This window comes from Pollachius pollachius, assembly GCF_949987615.1.
Source record: "Pollachius pollachius genome assembly, chromosome: 18".
NCBI classification, from domain to species: Eukaryota; Metazoa; Chordata; class Actinopteri; order Gadiformes; family Gadidae; genus Pollachius; species Pollachius pollachius.
Genome location: NC_136951.1, coordinates 10,558,873 through 10,578,544, shown reverse-complemented (window position 1 = coordinate 10,578,544; position 19,672 = coordinate 10,558,873). Strand labels below are relative to the sequence as shown.

The 19,672-nt window shown below is 44.0% G+C and overlaps 2 protein-coding genes across 2 annotated transcripts; both read right to left on the bottom strand.

The window, feature by feature from the left end:
* Positions 1 to 265: 265 nt before the first annotated feature.
* Positions 266 to 4,702, bottom strand: LOC307089342 (cytochrome P450 2C5-like; the record flags this gene model as incomplete). The annotated part of the gene is made up of 9 exons (XM_079755555.1): positions 266 to 458; positions 1,292 to 1,433; positions 1,813 to 2,000; positions 2,330 to 2,468; positions 2,758 to 2,931; positions 3,341 to 3,501; positions 3,798 to 3,950; positions 4,209 to 4,371; positions 4,523 to 4,702. 9 exons carry the CDS (start codon positions 4,700 to 4,702, stop codon positions 274 to 276), a joined length of 1,485 nt encoding a protein of 494 aa, XP_079611681.1. The 3' UTR covers positions 266 to 273.
* A 1,965-nt stretch (positions 4,703 to 6,667) lies between these two features.
* On the bottom strand, positions 6,668 to 19,172 carry ptpn11a (protein tyrosine phosphatase non-receptor type 11a). Its single transcript, XM_079755499.1, has 16 exons — positions 18,930 to 19,172; positions 18,284 to 18,406; positions 16,560 to 16,754; positions 15,589 to 15,781; positions 14,750 to 14,866; positions 14,348 to 14,461; positions 14,097 to 14,193; positions 13,650 to 13,747; positions 13,093 to 13,251; positions 12,308 to 12,439; positions 10,851 to 11,005; positions 9,865 to 9,932; positions 9,474 to 9,625; positions 9,010 to 9,125; positions 8,763 to 8,868; positions 6,668 to 8,661 (listed from the first exon to the last, which is right to left on the bottom strand). Exons 1-15 carry the CDS (start codon positions 18,941 to 18,943, stop codon positions 8,799 to 8,801), a joined length of 1,803 nt encoding a protein of 600 aa, XP_079611625.1. The 5' UTR covers positions 18,944 to 19,172; the 3' UTR covers positions 6,668 to 8,661; positions 8,763 to 8,798.
* Between the last annotated feature and the right edge of the window lie 500 nt (positions 19,173 to 19,672).

Here is a 19,672-nt window from a genome sequence, read left to right as displayed (position 1 = left end):
CACACACACACACACAGGTATTGGCTTCTTAAAATAAAAAATAAAATCATCACATCGGTTGACCTTTTGTAATTGTGGGAATAACGCACCTCTATTACTGTAGCCATAGAGTTGTGCCGTGGTCAGAGTTACACAGCAGTGCCCTCTTGTGGTGGTCAAACTGGTCATATACATCAAGCTACTCACGGTCCAAAAGCAAGCCATTATTTATTGGATAAGGACCTATTAATGTTCGTCATCTGGTGTTTCATACTAATGGCTTTGATTTCAACTTTAATGCGGTCCTCTGGGCCTGAACGTGACTCTGAAGGGTTTGGGGGACTGGATGCCTCCGAACACGGGCGTCAGGTCAGGAGTGACCTCTTCAGGCCACACAAACACAAAGTCCTGGAGGAGGGAAACCAAGACCAGAAAGAGTTCCATGTTCGCCAATTGTTCCCCAAGGCAAACACGAGGACCTGCATGTCAGACGGAGAGAGAGAGAGAGACAGTTCCAATTATCGACTCACAGTTTTGATGTCACAAGTGAATAGAAGTGGTGGTAGAAGAAATGGCTAGAATTAGGTAATGGACCTTAATGTGCTGGTGGCCAGCCAGGACATGAAGCAATAACAAGATTAAGATGCAACAAAGACCCAAGAGGCGTGTGTATGTGCGTGTGTGTGTGTGTGTGTGTGTGTGTGTGTGTTTGCATGCGTGTGTGTTTGTGTATGTGTGTTTCTGGGGGTGGGGGGGATGGTCTTTGTTAGTGTCAATGCATCTGCTCCTGAACTGGCTATACGCCACACTGCTAATCGTTAAATTAGTTGTAAAAGCATTCAGCTCAAACCAGGGTAAATATCCGGTTTCTTTGTACTTTTGGTTAAATTTAGCAGTTTGCTTATTAAAATGCATCTGTTTGCCCAAGGCGAATGACTGATTCTTTCATCACACATTTACATAATTAAGCACAAGTTATGCAAACACATCATTACTCACAGCAGCCGATTCTGAGACTTGTAATCCCAAGACAACAGAAGTTATCTTCTAAAAATATCCTAATATGGCGCACGACTTTAAGTATGCAAACAAAAATGGAAAACAATGTTTACTTTTAGGCCAAGTCAGGATTGCTTGTTCAAATCAGATTCATAAATGCTTAGGGCATGCTTAAAGAACAGACCGAGATTAAGGTTAAGGTAAATTCCCAAAACACAAGGGATGAAAAGATTTGACTCAAATTATTTTTAGAAAACAAATCTATACAATCTCGATGTAATGTTTGTCACATGGGAAAAAAGTAGTCATTTACCAGCAGAAAATGCCAGGTAGGCTTCGGGCTTCCGGAAGCTTCCGTCCTGATCTAAGAAGTGTGGAGGATAGAAGTCTGATGGTCTCTCCCAGTGAGGGCCCTCAGACAGCACAGAGGTCAGGTTGGTAATCACCAGAGTCCCCTGGTCCCAAGAAACACACGGGTGAAGTGGCAGGGATTCAATGACTTTTTGGAAGAGATGAAAGTGAAGGAGAGGACACATTTAATAACGTAGTCGATCAGCCACATACTTTAACGTGTGTGTAAGAGAGACAGCGTGTTAATATGTGTGCGCGTGGTCAATGAGCGACAAGAAAACTCAAAACACACACCTCCAGCTCAACCACCCATGTTCGTAGTAATGTGCCTGTGTTCATGTGTACCAATGTTTACAGTATTTACCTCAACTATTTGTGGCATTGAGTAGCAACAATAGATGATGCTTTTACCCAAAGCGTTGTTTGCAGCCAAACACCCTGACCCGCCGTGAACACATTCCCCACGCCCCCCACGGCCCCCACCTCTGGGATGAGGTAGCCCTTCAGCTTGGTGTCCCTGGTGGTGGCGTGGAACACCCCCACAGGGGCGATGTTGGCCACACGCACCGTCTCGTGGAGGGTGGCCATCACAAAAGGCATCCTGTGGCGATCTTCAAATGAAATGCCGGCGCGGCCCGCCAGGCCCTCGTCCATCTCCCTGTGACAGCGGGCTGGGGGGGGGGGGGGGGGAGTAACATATGGATGAAGGAGGAGCTTAACGCTGAACAGTGTGAACTTTCACCCTGCCACGATCACCTCGGCTTGGAATGGTTGGACGTTATGAATGTGGCGGTTTAGAGCACGGTTTTGTGGATATCTAGTCTTGCCAAATAAAAACATTGGATGATTTTGAACAAATGGGTTGAACACAGAGGAGAAAAAAAGACCACAAGTGGTTAATGAGACATGAAATATGTTGTCAAAGGTACATACTGTGCATCATTAGCATCATTAGTTGTTGTCTAAAGCGTTGTGCCGGTCGGGGTGGAGACAGGCTCACCCTGTATGTCCCTGTGCGTGGCCAGGTAGAGGATACCAGAGAGGATGGTGTTAGCCGTGGTGTCGGTGGCGGCGAAATGAAGGTCAAGCAGCAGCATGACTAACCGCTCCTCCTCCAACAGGCAGCCATCTTGTGTACTCTAATAGTGAAAGACAAATGTCAAACATGGGGCGTGTTACGATGAATCTTTCCTCATGCTTATTCACTTTAGCATCAAGGAGATGAGCAACATCAGTTAGTGGGTACAATAGCTTTCAGGCCGGACACCTGGAGTTTTTTCGCAGAATGAACTAGTGGAGGACAATCGGAATGCACCCATGGACGAGGGGTGAGAGCAAGCATTCAGATGGAGATCTTAGACACACAAGTCTAAGCAAGGAGCTATTTGGGAAAGCAAGTTAGAGTAGAAAACTTGCTGATGGCCACACCTTCTCCATCTCATCCAGATAGCAGTCAATGACATCTCGCTGTTCTCCGGGGACGCGGGAGGCCTTGTGCTGCTTCACGACGCCCCTGACATGATTCTTTATGATGTCAAAGTTCTTGAATACCCTCTGGAAGGGCAGTGGAAGCCCCCGCAAAGCCGGGAACCCATCGTAGATCTATTGGAGAGCAGTTTGACGAATTAGCTTGTTGAAACAGGACAGATTTCCTTCAGATCAGTCTTGGTCTGAAGACTGGACTTTGGACCATGTTTTACACAATTAGGTCACTGATATTGATATTCAACTGAGTCTTTTCCTATTATCAAGGAGAACCTGTCTCACACATATGAAATATGTGTGAGACATTGTCCAATGATTGATTGAAATACATCAGCTCTCAATGAGCTATTGAGGTCAAGAAGCATTAAATGGGGAAATATTAAACTTCAAACTGATTTCATCATTGACACAACACCTGGTGGTAAAATAGGGGATCTTTGAGGAACAGTGTACAGCCCTAGGAGAAAGCAGTGCATCATGGGAATAATCTCCATGAATAAGCCCATCCGTCGCGGTGCTAACTTACTGCAGCCCAGACCCCATTGGCCACCTGAGCGTTCTCCTTGAAGCTGTTGATGATGAGCTTGTGCATCTCGTCTTTGTACTCAAAGCGCTCTCCAAACAGGACAGAGCAGATCACATTGGACGAGGCGCTGTGGATCAGAAACGAAGGATCCACTGGATCCCCTAAGCAGAAAAATGACATAAAATCAAATCAACAACAAAAAGTGATGTTGAGGTCAGAGTCTTCTCGTTGTTAAAGGGCCGTGATAACATGTCATTTTCAAAATGTATCAGTTTCTGACATCACAAGTGGGAGATACACTTGGTGCAGTCAGGGAGGGGACTGATTGGTTGATCAATATATCTTACATCTGGGTGGACACTCCCTCTTGGGATGTCATAAATGGCTAAAAAGGCTTGTTGAATAATCCACCTCAGACCTGGTGGTCAAATAGGAGCCCTTACAACAGCTTACTTACCCAGATTGTTTTCTAAGTGGCTGCAGATGTGATGGGTCTCCTCCAAGATCTTTTTCTCCATGGTCTTTTTACCCAGACCGAAGGACTTCATGGAGGCCAGGGCAAAGCGCCTGTGTTCCTTCCACGTTGGCCCATAGTTAGCCATGATCAGCCCTAGAGGTGGGAGGAGGAAGTACAGCTGCACAACACTGGGCTTTCAGAACAGAGACATGCCAAGATACTAAGCTCCTTTAGGGGCTTTTACAGATGGTCTTTTTTCTTCATGTTTTATTATTTACAATAATGATTGACGCTCTCTAGCCAAATGATCATCATACATTGAAGACACATACAATTTTGAGGATATGTCATTTATAACAAAGTCATCTCTGTGAAGACCGCTGTGGAGATACGGAGGAGACCAGAGCCAACCTTTATTCTCCGTCACATGGTTGATCATCAGGCCCTGGGGCCGCCCGGCGAAGTCTGCTCCCTGAGTCACCAGAGCCTGCCTGATGACATGGAGTCCGTGCAGAAACACTGCCGGCCTGTTGCCAAGGAACAGACTGTACACATCGCCATAACGCCTGGCAAACTAGAAGAGACATCAGTTATGGTATAGAAATATAATACTAATGTACTTTATTACCGGTACATTAGAACAGAAGAATAAATACAATATTTTATTATAAAGGGAGGTGCTCTAGCATAATCATAATCCGAAGTACCGAAGTATCGCCAAATACCTTGTTGAGGTCCCTCAGTGGGTTCGTCGTGCTCAGCTGGAGTATATTCCCAAATACTGGAACAGGATCGGGGCCTGGAGGGAAATGCTTGGGCCTCCGGGGCTTCAGTTTCAGCCAGAGGAGAACACAGACGATGACAACAAGAAATATCTGCATTATGGAGTATGTGGTGGTCATCATAAGGCTGTGTCCTTCCAGAAGTACGTCCTCACAGCAGAGGGTCCAAACAGGATGTCCTCATATGGTTTTACACACTGCAGAATGTCCTCAAAGATTGTCCACACTGCAGAATGTCTTCAAAATATATTCCTCGCAGCTGTAAATTCTCACAAGATTGTCCCAACACAGAATGTCCTGTTAGCACTGTGAACGGAAGAGAATAGCTACCAAGTATGTTTGCTAGTTAAGTCTACCAGAAAATCCAAATATTTCGTAAGATTTATTTCTGCCTCTGGCTGGAGCTTTTTAGGTTTTGTTTTGACTATGTAATTATCCACAAGAATCAGGTCAGTTCCATTGTTTTTGTTATATGGGGTTCTCTATTATAACTGGATTATGCTAAACCAATAGAGAGCTCAGCTCGGTCTTGAGGATTTTGAAATTTGTTATCCTTGACAAAAGACAACACGATCCATTGTTCAAGACGTTAAATGGGTTTCAAAGTTCTAAATAACATTTATTGAGTTAGGTGATAGGATGCTTTTAGGTAACATTTCTTTGAACCGCTGCATCACAAATGGGATTATCAGATGCATTTAGAATATCTTGCAAATATTTACATTTTTCTGTAGACTCCATTCCTACAACTATAATAACTTTGTGCATGTCAAATCATCAGAGCAAACAAACTCAACATCCATGGAAATGTTCATTTTTAGTTTTGGCCTTTAGCTTATTCCTAATTAAATCAGTTAGTTTGTAATGGTCCAAAACTGAATTAGTGCATGCACACACAAACCACCACACAAATGAGTGAGGCATGAGCTAGCCATTTATTGTTATTGAAGTTAACATGGTTAACCGCATTGAAAGTCATACAATACAATAAACCTCATAAGTGTTTTGCAAGGGAGACGCCTCTCTTTGTCAGAGAGAAACCTGTCCTGTAGGAATATACATACATTATATCTTATTGGCAAGTAGATATGCTTGGTAAGTACATTGTCCTCTACCAGGTACTCATGTACAATATACATGTTAAAAAATATAGTTTGTTTGCATTGCAATCACGGTTCCTCCTCTTCTTTTTGTTCAGGTGATGTTCAGGATGACAAAATTCACATTAATGTGTTACGAGTTCTTGAATGATCTAAAGAGCATTGTGTTGTTTTCAATAGCTATCACATACACATAAGCATATGCATAGAAGGCACATCTATGCATTTTAATTGCTTATATTAATAATAATTATAATAATAAAGAATGCGTTTTTCCAATGTTCTGTGAATTAAAAAAAGAAAAGCCAAAGTCATCCAGGAGTGTGAGTGTGTCACAAAGCTGGCCATGGCCGTACAGAGCAACACCTCCGGGCATAAAGACGAGACACAAAAACAACACAAGGACAAGGCCACTAAACAGCAGAAGGACACGCGAAACAGACGGACGGACAGACAAGACTCATACATCCAAAACGATACGACAAATGAAGAGGAAGAACTGAAAGACCTGCAGACGGAACAGTAGCACGTAGAAGCTCAGTTAACTCAGTCAATTCAATGCGTATGCTTTAAGACCAGAAGGAACTAAAGAGAATACGTTGTGTCATCCAGAGATGGATTCAGGCTTCCTGGAGTCCCTTTGAGTCGAGTGTCAGGGTGGTATTGTGCTGGAGGGAAGCGGCCAGCCGTGAAGAAACACTGATTTAAGGTGGAGATCCGGCCGGCTCCTTGGAGAGGGTGGACCCACACCCGCCTCCCCGTGGGAGGAGGAAGCCCCCAGGGGTGGGGAGGAAAGGCCTCTGAACCCTGGATGAGTGAGTGTTGAGAACGGCCCCTTAAGGCGAGTCGGCTGGGAGTCCGTACATCCTCTCTCCGCTCCAGAATATTCCCTTGAGACTCTTTCCAGGGGAGATGTCACACGGACTCAAAACTTCGTCAGAAAGACTGACTTCCCCCCCCCCCCCCTCCCCCCTCCCCCCAAGGCGCAAATAACATCACAAATACACGAATGGAGCAAATGAGCAGAAAAAAAAAAAAAAAAAGACAAAGTACAGCCGACATCTGAGAATGAAGTGGGTCGGCGAGTGTTCTCATCAGTTAGAACAACAACAACCATAATAATAATAATGCACATATAGTATCAGCCCTGGATTCATTGTTCCCAGGAATACTGCAGCTCACTGGTAAAGTACTCGGTTCTCTATCAAAAAACAGTTCAATGCTTTTAGTGTGACGACATTTCATAAGTAAAAATAAAAATACTACTAGTAACCGATGGGGCACCGATGGCATATAAAACCGCCATCTCGAATGTTAAATGCTTTGTGTGTGTGTGTGTGTGTGTGTGTGTGTGTGTGTGTGTGTGTGTGTGTGTGTGTGTGTGTGTGTGTGTGTGTGTGTGTGTGTGTGTGTGTGTGTGTGCGCACTAGCTTGGGGCTGTGTGTAAACATGGCGGTGGGGGTGTTTGTTTGAGTGGGGCCCTTTAAAGTCCCATCACCACGGCGACAAAATGACAAAAAAACTCTTGGTAAATGTCACTGCGACAACGTCAGACAGCGACCGTGAAAGTGAAATACATGTGGAGGTACGCTCCGAACAGGCAGAAAGAAAACAATGTAATACGATTTAAAAATGAAAACCAATAACCCAACTCATCTTTTGGCAGCGCTGTGCCCATGGCACTGCCCGCAAGCTCTAGTGAGTAACACACCGACGGAGAATCACACCTCGACTGAAAACTAATTTTTAAGTGTCAAGAAATGACCGACGAGAAGTGCAGGAGTGTTAGGGGGGAGGATACGGGGGTACGTGGGGGATGCATGAATATTATGATTATACATTCCTTCTATCCCTAACATTATTGTTTCATATATCCATGATGGCGTAACAAGGCTTGAAGTAGTGGAGGTGATGCTGCACAGAAGCAGCAACAGAACACAGCGTTAAGGACACTCGGCTTGAGCTGAAGGGAATGGTGACAGACGGACGGTTCCATCGGAACAAAGACAAGCTCACTCTGGGGGGGCGGTGCAACCGGAAAAAAAGGGTAAAGGTCTTAAGACTGGCCAAAAGTCTGAATGGATCAGCTTTTGTTCCAAGGCAGTTCTTGAGAGACATACATCCTCATGTGTAGGAGGGCGAGTGAGGTTAGCATATGATACAACCGTTACTATAGAAACACACAACGCGGCCGGTCAGTGATGCTTCAATTGTTTACATGGGACTATAAAACACAGGTAAAACTACATTCCCCAGTGGTGTCGGGGGGGGGGACTATTATGCTTCTTCCTCCTCAGCGAAAAACTATCGACAGCTATGCCGCGTCACCGCTGGAGGAGGCCAACCGGGCGGAAAAGATATCTGCGAAGAGATGTTGAACCAAATCATCGGCGGATTTGGCACGAGCCTACGTCTTTACCTCTCGACAAACCTCCTGACTTTTCGACTAAAATCTAAATTGGCATACATTTCCTTTGGTTAATTATAAAAACACCATAATAAACAGACAAGAGTAAGTACACAGAAAAAGAAACAAAAAAGGGGCAAAATCTTAGTCAGGGGGTGTGGGTGGGGTGTGGGTGGTCGAGGGTATTAGGGGCTTGGAGGACATTCCCGCGGTGGTCGATCGTTCGGTAGATGCAGCCCTTGTTGCGGGGGTGGGTTTAGAAGGCGACCCCCACACCGTGGTTAAGGTTGGGTTTTTAGCGCGGCCGCCCCCCTACCAAGGAGGCTCCTCTGACAATCACAGTGGTTTAGAATACAACTAGAGCAGGGGGTAGCAGGGCAGAGAGGCTCTGGTGTTAGGTCTACCTCTCTCGCCCTCTCTCGCCCTCCCTCCCCTTGCCCTCTCTCTCCCTCCCCTCTCTCTCTCGTCGATGTCCTGTTGTTTTCCATTGTTTTCTATTGTTCCATGTCCGCATCATGGTTTCAAGTCTCAGGCGTCAAGGTGTGGCTGGCAAAAATCGTTCAGGTGTCAGGTTCCTGGAGGACGAGGGGAAAAGCACAATCCAGGGCTGTGATTGGCCAGAGCTCCTCCAGAGGTGGTGGGTTTCGATTGGATGTTGTCGTTGCGGTGTGTTTACCTGTATATGGTGGATCGCCGGGTTCCCTGCGGACCCTCATCTGAAGCTCTTCTGCTGCTGCATCAGACCCACGTTCTCATACACCCTGGAGCTGTCCTCCCTCATTCTACACACACAAACGCAGAGACACAGACACGCGTTAGTTGTACGCCACACCGAAGATCCCTTGAAAGCTTTGCATTAGGTGGGACACACACACACACACACACACACACACACACGACCCCCTTTGGCGGGCGGGACTCACTCTGTGCAGATGGGCGTGGGGATGGGCGTGCAGGGCGGCAGGGGGCTTTGCTCGCCGGTCAGGTCCAGCATAGAGTACTTAATGTTGGTGTACTCGCGCCCCTTGATCTTGCTCTTCTGCAAAGACGGTAACAAGGGAGGACCGTGTGAGGAAACCGCGTTGGCGATGTGGAGACAACGTCCCCCTCAGGTCGAGGGTTAGACGTTTAGTCGGACGAATATACGTAGCCCACTTATTAAAAAAAATACTTTAACGACAACTAACTAATTATATTTTAGAACAAATACAAAAAAAACAAACAAGATGCTAAATATCACATTAAATGAAGTAACCCTTCATACGATACGCGGAAGTGCAGCACGTTAGCAGGACAATGATATATTGTGATATATTGTCCATATTCAATGAAAGTGGGCCGCTAACAGCGGTCAACCGTTTTGAACTCATTAATGCCAGAATCCCACCTGCTCCTCCTCGATGCGTCTCTGCAGGGTCTCGATGTAGTGCTGCACGGCCATGTAGATGAACCGGTACTGGGCCTCGGTCTGAACCATCCCAGAGCGCTGGGAGCGCACCATCTGGATGGTCTTGGGCACGTCGATGTCACAGTCCACCCCTTCAGGACACAAAGCATTGAGCGCTAACGATAACATCCCCAAGGTCTCCATGAGCCTTACCTAGGGAACATCTTTTGGCTGAAGGGTAAAATTAGCTGGGTAGCCTTAGCTATACAGTATTAACCAATACATATTACATTTTCTTAAATGGTGGTTACCTAGTAAAATGGTTTGCATTGTAAAAGCAGTTCTACATACTGAAATCAAAAACAAAACAATGTAGTTGACATATCCATACCTTTTTCTCTTATCACATCTATTAGGATGTCGATCACGATGAAGGTGCCTGTTCGTCCAATCCCAGCACTAGAGAGGAAGAAAATGAGAAATCATTACATCAACCGTCGTCTAAGGCCCTGGACCACGTTCCTAGGTCTAAAGAAATGGGAACACACCCCAACTTATTTTCCATCATATCAATAGTGTCTCAATAATCATAATAAAGTATTTTTGATCTAATCTTGAATCCAGAACCAGGCAGTGGTTTATATACTCCAGGGACCTCCTCTGTTCCAAAACATTAAAAGGTGATGTGTACGACCTGCGCCCCTCTGGGTTGGTACCATTTACTTGGCAGTCTCAAAATAATAACATTAAGGCCGCTTAACCTCGCCCCTACAACTCACTGTGGGTGCCAGCTTTCACTCAATAACAACCAGCGGCCAAAGTCAACCCACTAGGTTCGTGTCGCAACCCAGCTGCTCAACACTCCTCTAATATCTGCCAATATGAATAGTGTTTTTACCCCTCTTCTTTCGTTTGGTTTATTTTGCAGCTGAAGACATAAGCTCCGCTAATGGCTGTCATTTGATACTCCTCTACACAGGTCAAGGACGCCCTCTGGAGTAACTACAGCCACTACAAGGAAACAGATTGTACACCAGGACGGTGTAAATTGAGTAAAAATGGCTGTATACAATATATCAGGTATAGGGTGAAATTGTATGCATGGGATTGTCGTTGTGTGTAGCCATCAGTATGTACTGCAGATATCTATATCCTTTTACTTTAGATATATATATATATATATATATATATATATATATATATATATTAGTAAATCGCATACATCGTCAACCCAAAGTTCAATGCAAAAAAAACATTGAATAGCCTAGAAGTCACCAATCTGCCACCCCGGGCTGTGTCCCCGGGCTCAGGCAGCCCAGCCCTGCTGTATGGGGAGGGAGGGTGACGTTATACTCGAGGGTCTGGGCGTCTGTGTACCTGCAGTGCACCGCGATGGGGCCAGCCTCCAGGATGCTCTCCTGTTTCAGGTTGACCTCCTCCAGGAAGTCCAGCACACCTCCGGGGTCAGTGGGCACACCGTGGTCGGGCCAGGCCCGGAAGTGGTACTGCCAAACGGTCCGCTCTGTGTTGCCCTGTCACAGCCAGGTAGAAACCCAGGGTTAAGGTGGGAGCTCGGCTTCAATGCATTCCTAGCACAGAACGCTTTGGGGTATATGAAGCATTGAAATGAATAAAAACATATATTTAAATAGTTATAGTCAATAGTAGTTATAATCGTTGATAATAGTGTGGTTTTCTTAAAAGGTGACATATTATACCACCAGGTGTGAGCGATTAGCCGTTACAAGCCGTTTTGAATATCTGCCTCTTCTGACATCACAAGTGGGCATGTCCACCTAGATGTATGCTGGATAGATCAGTCTACCAGCCTACCCAGTGGACTGAAGCAAACGTTGCTCATCTAGCCGTCATACATCTAGGTGGACACACCCACTTGTGATGTCAAAACAGCTTGTAACGGCTACTCACTCACACCTGGAGGCATAATGTCACCTTTAAGAACACGGTGCTATCCTTAAGACCACGGTGCTATCCTTAAGAACACAGCGCTATCCTTAAGATCACGGTGCTATCCTTAAGACCACTGCGCTATCCTTAAGACCACTGCACTATCCTTAGGACCACAGTGCTATCCTTAAGAACAAGGTGCTATCCTTAAGACCACAGCGCTATCCTTAAGAACACGGTGCTATCCTTAAGACCACTGCGCTATCCTTAAGACCACGGTGCTATCCTTAAGACCACGGTGATATCCTTAAGATCACGGTGATATCCTTAAGACCACTGCGCTATCCTTAAGAACACGGTGCTATCCTTAAGAACACGGTGATATCCTTAAGACCACTGCGCTATCCTTAAGACCACGGTGATATCCTTAAGACCACGGGGCTATCCTTAAGACCACGGGGCTATCCATAAGACCACTACGCTATCCTTAAGACCACGGGGCTATCCTTAAGAACACAAGCAGCAGTGGAAGAGTGACCGGTTTCGCAACTGGAAGGGTACTGGATCCGTTCAGGGCTCTTCCTAGCAAAGTGTTGAGGTGTCCCTGATGAAGACACCTCCCCCTAAGTGCTCCCGACCAGCTGGATGTTTCCTTGCATGGACACCACCATGCAATCATCAGTATACAGTGCACCAGTATAGGGTTGTGGGTATGAATGGATGACTGGGTAATCGTAAAGGACTCTAATTGGCCACATGTTAGAAAAGGGCTATATCAATGCACCCCATTTACCGTCCCTCCTTCCATGGTGGCACATGACCTCCTGTGGTCACGTGTGGAACTGCTGGTCTGCAGCACTGGAGAGGGTAATGTGATGAACTTGTAACAACAAGCTCCCATTACAAGAGGGTGATGAGCCTCTTACCTGTCCAACCTTGGATAGTTTGAGTTCTCTGAGCGTGTAGTCGTGGGCGGCCGTCTCCTTGACGTTTCGGACCCGCATGGCTCCGTACTCCTTCAGGGCCGACACGTCCGGCCAGTATTTCACACACTTACTCTGGAAGAAGAGGAGTATACACCTTTTACCGGTAGTACTGCACAAACTTACTCTGGAAGATTAATATATATATATATATATATATATATATATATATATATATATATATATATATATATATATATATATATATATATATATATATATATATATATACATACATACATACATACATATACATATACATACATACATATACACACACACATTTTACTGGAAGTCCTTCACACATTTATTCTAGAAGATGAATATATATAAGTTTTGGTAGTACTCTACACATTTACTCTGGAAGAGAACTTATATGCTTTTGATTCCTTTCCTTTAATTTCTTTCCAATTGTTTGTGTGTTCATTCGTATTTTACTGGCAAAGGATCGTTGGAAATACCTTGTATGCAAATCATACAGATCCTAAATGCCACTCATTGCATAATTGTCTATCTTTGAAATCATTTGTGTTTAAGTTGATTATTAAAAAAGCACACTACTACACAAATAACAAAAGAAAGAATGATATTTGCACTAAACTGATGTGTAAAACAAAATATATATTTAAAGAAAAAATGTGGTATACTCAAAAATATTGCTGAAATGCTTTCTTCAACACAATAGTTACATAAAATAACGAAAATTGTAGTCTTTGGTCTGGGCTTACCTTTCCCCTCTCCACCTCCTTGGTTGTCATGACGATGACCCTGGAGTTCTCCTGGAACACCATCCTCCAGAAGTCGCTGATGGTGTTCTGCAGGCAGCCCTGCGTGGCTATGTAGCTCTTCTTCAGCTTGGTGCTGTTCGACTTGGACTCTAGCTCGGGCTGTACACGCATAAAGAATTAGGGCAGGTTAATAATTCTATGTCATCGTTTATCGTCTTTGGACTGTATTTTATTAATCCTGATAAGAAGATATGCTACTAGTTTGATGCTTAAAATATTCATATACTTCCCTGTAATGACCCCCAGTTAGACTTAAGAAAAGTATTTAGATAATTCTATAACAATTTTGTGATTATTATGGATACATCAACTTCAAGTATGGAAAATGATTATTTTAACACTCAAGAATCTCATAGAATCTGACATTTACCAATGCAAGAATTGTGTAATGTGCAAAAAATAATAAACCAGGGGGTTATTTTGTGTGTGTGTATATGCATGCACTGTATGTGCATGCGTCAGTGTTTTTGTGTGTGTGGAGGGTAGAGTAAAGTTACCATGATGTCAGTCACCACCATGATGAGATTAGCGTTGATGTAATCGGAGCCCGCCTCGGTGTCATCGCCGTCGTTCAGCACCACGCGCGTGTGGTCAACTGCAGAGGAGAGGGGAAACCAACACACAACTCCTGTTAACATACTGGGATTATAAAGGTACGTCAGGTGAATCCGTGTTAAGGTTGACATAACACTAAGAGTTCAGGTGATTCATAATCTAATTAAGATGACAGGTCAGGTGAATTCATATTCAAATGAAGATACCACAGAGAGTACAGGTGAATTCATATACAGAAGAAGATACTACAGAAACTTTAGCAAAATTCATGTTAAGATTGCACAGAATTCAGGTGGATTCATATGTAATTTAGCTTCAAGGTGAATTCGTTCAGATTAAGGATAAACAGGATCTCAGGTGCGTTAGGAGAAGAGGATGGAGTTCCTTACAGGGAAGGATGTTTTTGTAGCGGTTCTTGTTCTTGTTCTCTGCCCGCTGGCCCTCCTTGCGACTGTACAGTAACTTGCACTCTTGCTGTTGCAGCGTCTAAGTGGAGAAAAAGTGGGTACAGTGGGCATCATGACATGAGGGATAGCTCATTTATTTAAGTAACCAAGTCAGTCATTCACAAATTAATTCATTCATTGAATGAGAGAAAGGACTAACCAATCAGACATCCAACGGTTGTGCGGGCCCTTACCTCAAACTCCTCCCAGAAGCCCTGTTTGACCTTGTCCGTGGCCTCGGCCAGCTTGCTCAGCTCCCTCACGCGGCTCTCGATCTCTGCAGCGTTGATACGGGTCGTGTTGAGCGGCTGGGGAGCACAGCGACGTCATCAGTACATCATAATGCGGCCGGCTTTTAGCCAGAGCTACTGTGAATTATTTATGAGATCAAATGTGCTGCAGGTTAGAATTAAGAGCCATTATTTGAGTGTAATTTGGGAAAAAGATGGCACAGTCATCCATCAGCTCTTAGGGAGTAAAATCCACTGTGAGAATATCTATATGAGACCATTTAGATTTCAGGCCACTCCCGGCTCAGTTCTAAACAAGGGCAGGCGAGCCAAGATGGCCACCTATGGGTTGTCTGGTGGTGGTACCTGTTTGAGCTGGAGCACGGTTCCCAGTGTCTCCACCATGGGGTTCTTCTTGTAGTGCTCCACGAGGTCTGTGAGCGAGTCAAACTTCTCCCCACCCCCTACGTCATACATGTCTTGCTGTAGAGACACCACACACAAACACATGGGTCTTTACATATCGCTGTCAAAACATATAATGTCTTCCCATGCTTATGCTGATGCTTTGCTACAGTGTTATAGCGAACTAGACTCCAGGGCAGACTTGACCCTGATACGGTTTATTGGTCAACATCTTTCTTCTTCTTTTCCATTTCTTATTTTAATTTCCTCCTGGGAGGAAGTGAAGAAGTGTCATCTCACTTCTAAGTTAATGAAACTGAAGCCAGACGCAATTCTTACCATGGCCTTGCAGTCACTTCAATACAAAATACTGGGATTCCCTCTTTAACATTGTCGGAGACTAAAACCCATGCAATATTCTATCAATGTACAAAACTAGGAAATTAACCTTTCTGGAGACTTGAAAACAATAACTTATCTAGGCCATGACCCACTTGTGGAGCTACTTGCCCAGCACCCACCAGATATTCTGCGCAGTAAAATAAGCAATACATTTTTATCCTTCCCATGTCCAAAAAGTGGAAATAATGAACAGTTCTCAATGTATATTTTTCTTAGATACGCTATTTCCCCTTTAAAAAAACAACGCTCAACTGAAAAAACGCGGCGGGTACTATGCGTGCATACTGTTTATATATTTTAGAGTACAGTATTTACTGTGGGCGTTCCACTTGGAGCTCCGTATGGGGCAGGAACCCACTGCTAGAAGACCCCTGGCTTAAAACAGCAGAGGGGCTTACCTGACAGCGGATCATGACGTGGGTGACTTTGGGTTTGTTGTCAGCGCTGTCCGTCTTGTCGTCCCCGGTGCGCACAGACAGGACAAAGTCTCCCGGGTGACTCTGGCTCTCCCGCACCAGGAAGCTGCCGTTCTTACCCTTCTCCGTCAGCAGCTTCTCGGCCTCCCGGCCCGACAGGTGACCGTGGAACCATCTGACGGCGCACACACAGGAACATTGTTTGAAGATGAATCAAATGACAAGGGGCAAGACAGTCTAGTGGTTAGGGTTCTAGACTGACAAAAGACTCTCCAGCTCCAACGCCCGCAGTTCACCTTTCGAGAGAAGCCTTACCCCACCCTGCTCCTGAATGAGAAGTATCTAAAATAATTGCTGTCGCTTTGGATATAATCATAGGTTTAAAAGGACAGAAATAATGAATTACATTTTGCTGTCAAAACAAACTTTCTAAGTCCAAATAACCATAACATTGAAACAAGGACACAGATGGGCTGTGCCTATTTGGCTTTGATTCTCTTGTAAACTCGCCCTGAGTTTGGACGGCTGTGAGCGCGTTTTACCTTTTGTGTGATCGTATGAGTTTTGAATCTAGATAAAACGGTTGAGATTCTAAATGGATGTAGAATGCAGAAATTTTCTTGTGGAAACAAGGCTATTCTGCAGATTTAAATAAATCGATGAACCAAAGAAAGTTCAAAGTTTTATAAGAAACGTGTGAATTTTCATTAGTACAGTAACTAGGCCAAAGTTTTGATTAAGATTGTATATTTTCATTGCATAGATAACTTCCGACGTGTTGCTCAGGCTCTGTATATTTAGTCTCCCCAAAACCAAAATTTCAAGACTCAACAGCCATTCAAATAAAGCCATTCAATAAAACAAGTTAGGTGGCCTGGTGCAGCCTATGCTCCATGTCTCCCTCTCATGCACAGACGCGCACACACCCACACACGCATACCATTCCCACTCACCTTTCTGAGGTGGGGTCGGCACAGTTGAGTGGGTACTTCAGCTCGATGACGTCTCCGTTCTTCTCCTTGAGCTGCCCGTGGTGCTCCATGTAATACTGCACCAGCTCCGCCAATGTGGCGAACTTCTCCCCGCCATAGAGATCGTAGTAGTCCCCAGTGTTCTGGATCTTAATGTGGGTCACGGCGCCATTTCTCCTGCACAGCATTAAGAGAACCATTGTTCCACAGCGGGCTAACAAGCAGCTCTTCATAATAAAGTGAATATCAAGTCAATGAATGCTTTTTTTCCCCCCCTTCTATAAAAGACCTACTGTAAAAAGAGTGCCTAAGCAGAAACTCTTGTCTCTCCACAAATTTAACATTATGAAGGATGTAATTATAAATTTCAACCTGACATTTAAGCTGCTTTTATTTGGGGGTATTGTGGTCGAGATTGCTTGGTGATGAATATAGACGTTGGATTAAAAAAATGACAGGGCCTTCATGTGTCAGCTAAAATGTAATCTTCAATGTAAATGATGCAAGGTTTAAAAATAAAAACAGGATCCTTAAGCGTGGGAGGAAGTTACTAACTTGGGGGTTGAATCTAAAACGGCACATATCTGTCATGTTTGGTCAGCCATGTTTCATCAACTGTATCTGTGAAAACTGTTGATATTACCATGCTGTGTGGGAGGCTACAGAACTGGGAAAACAAAGTTAAATGACGGACTTTAAGTCAAGAAACCATACGCTTAAAATATGTTACATTTGATACCACACACAGAGGACTATAATGACCGACCTCTATTTAATGGCAAACATCAATAACCAAATAGTTAAAATCCAAACAAACAGTCATTTGTAGTACTTAGGGGTTGAGCTCTATAACTAACATTGTTAACAAAAGAATGGAAGCATGTCAAGCTCCTAGCACACGACTTAGCACTTGTAATGACTAACTTTACGATTTACTGACTTTATGATTTTCCATAAAACATTGCATTGTCTCAATGAGGGGTTGACTTCGGTGACCGCCTAAATAATTCAACCTTGCTAAAAGTAACTTTTGACCTGTCTGTTAAAAAGGAAACCAACTGAAATGTTTCCTTTTAAAATATGCAATAGAAAGCAAACAAAAATCTAAATTAAACTATTTAGAGGGGGTTGACAGGAGTAAAATGAGATACATAAAATCTATGGATGAACCAATGGCCTATGATAAGGAATGAATGTTAGTTTTGGATTTTAAATTATGCTCTATAGGGGAAAGATTAACCACTAAACATATCAAGTAAATAAGAAAGGTTATTGCAGGTGAACAATGCTGTTACTTAAATAAACAAGCTGAATCTAATTGAGGGGCAGCTGATAGAACAGGTTGAAGCGATCATAAAATAAGGTTGGCCATGTTGGCATAATGTCTAATGTTAAAAGACTGCCAGGCGCATAACTGCATAACTAACATAGCGTGTTATTCATAATGCTTCATGAAAGTCTCTAGCCACAGGGAGTAACAATTCTCAGAAACAAGTGGGCTTCAATTTTTTGGGAGTATTCATTTCTTGATAAAAAAAAAAAAAAAGCATCTTGGTCAGAGCTTATTTCTATTTGAATGGGCTGTAGGACATTCTAACATTGGAGGCCCACGATGACATTGAGTGTGTTACCCAATATATTTGTTGTATTCCCTTATTAGGAAGTGGGAGAAGGATGATCCAAACTTCCCGGTTAATACTGCTTACCGTACTGAGAGAGTAAAGTCGCCTGGGTTACTTTTACTCGGTCTGGCCAAGAAGCTCCCATCCACTCCGCGAGTCAACAGCAGATTCTCAGCCTCCACGCCGGTGATGTTCGGGTGGAACCACCTAACCATACGACAACAAGTTAAATGTCCCGGTTGCATATATATATATAACGTTACACATGCAGGCACTATCGTCCTTATCGATTACATATTTTAGTTCAACCTAAACGCCTGGTACCTAGCTCTACGTCATGTCCGTATTCCCTGGCTTGAAAATGAAAACACTGACATTAAATGTATGGATGTGGATTCATCAGCAGACAATACCGTAGCATGGAGCCCACCACCACAAGAGCAGCCCTGCTGTTCTTCTGGGCTAGAAGCACCGAAGAACTACTTTGCATGCGTGGTGTGTGATTGTTTAAGTGTGTACTACCAAGTCGGCTTCGGTCGACAGTGATGTAGCCTTCATTAAACCTATGTACTAATTTGCCGGTTTACATCCTTATTGAATGCTTGGTACGCTTCTGTAGGAAGAGGAACACGATGCACGATCAATGTACCAGAAGGTTTGCCACCGACCAGTGTTGTTTACGAGCCCAACAGACGCTAGTCCCCATAACACTGTTTTCTGGTCCCCTTACCTTCGAGATGTCATTTTTTTCGCTCCTCACTTCCTCGCTAGGAGTTTTAATGCTTTTACTAGCTGGCGGACGTTTCCAACTATTGACGCCTTTCCTCACACAAAAAAGCGCTTCATTAGTCCACACCCAGTCAGAACCCGCATCAAAATACTGGCAGTGACTGGAAATGTTAATAACGTTAGCTAGGAAAAGTCTCTAGGCCTCGGCCCCAGAGACTTCAGAACAAGTCGATAATTGGACGTCACCAAACATGCGACACAATAAAGGGTTCGTGTGATTTATCGTCCAGTGTAGCCACAGTCCACTGGAGCCCCTCCCTTGTAATGAAAAACAACAGGGCCTCGGCCAACCGGCGTCCTAAGTGAGTTATATTAAAGAGGCCTATCACTTTCTCCGTGCGCAGGCGCGCTACGATGCAACGTTTCGACAGCTCGGGATGCGTTCGGGAAATCTACTAGCCCTCGGAAACAGGAAAACTGGAAAACTTAGGAGGCAAGCAAAACAAGCTGCGCAGACAAATATTTTCCATATAATTAGAATAACCCCTCGTGATTAAAATCAATAATACACATTTTCTGAGCATTTTTATTTTCATATTTCATAGTTAGGAAGACCGTCTTGGTCAGTTACATATTAAAGCAGTCAATATCAACACAAATTGATTTTAATTTTAATCCATAATGATTGGATTCACCTCTCATTCTCTAATTCAGATCCACATGTTTTTCTTCATAAAACACTTT

What these genes read in the sequence shown, in the direction of transcription:
- ptpn11a (XM_079755499.1), bottom strand. An exon ending in GCTTCTGGGAGGAGTTTGAG is followed by an intron (nt 14,194 to 14,347) that starts GTAAGGGCCCGC and finishes TTCTCCACTTAG; the next exon opens with ACGCTGCAACAGCAAGAGTG. An exon ending in GACGCATCGAGGAGGAGCAG is followed by an intron (nt 9,126 to 9,473) that starts GTGGGATTCTGG and finishes CCGTCTTTGCAG; the next exon opens with AAGAGCAAGATCAAGGGGCG.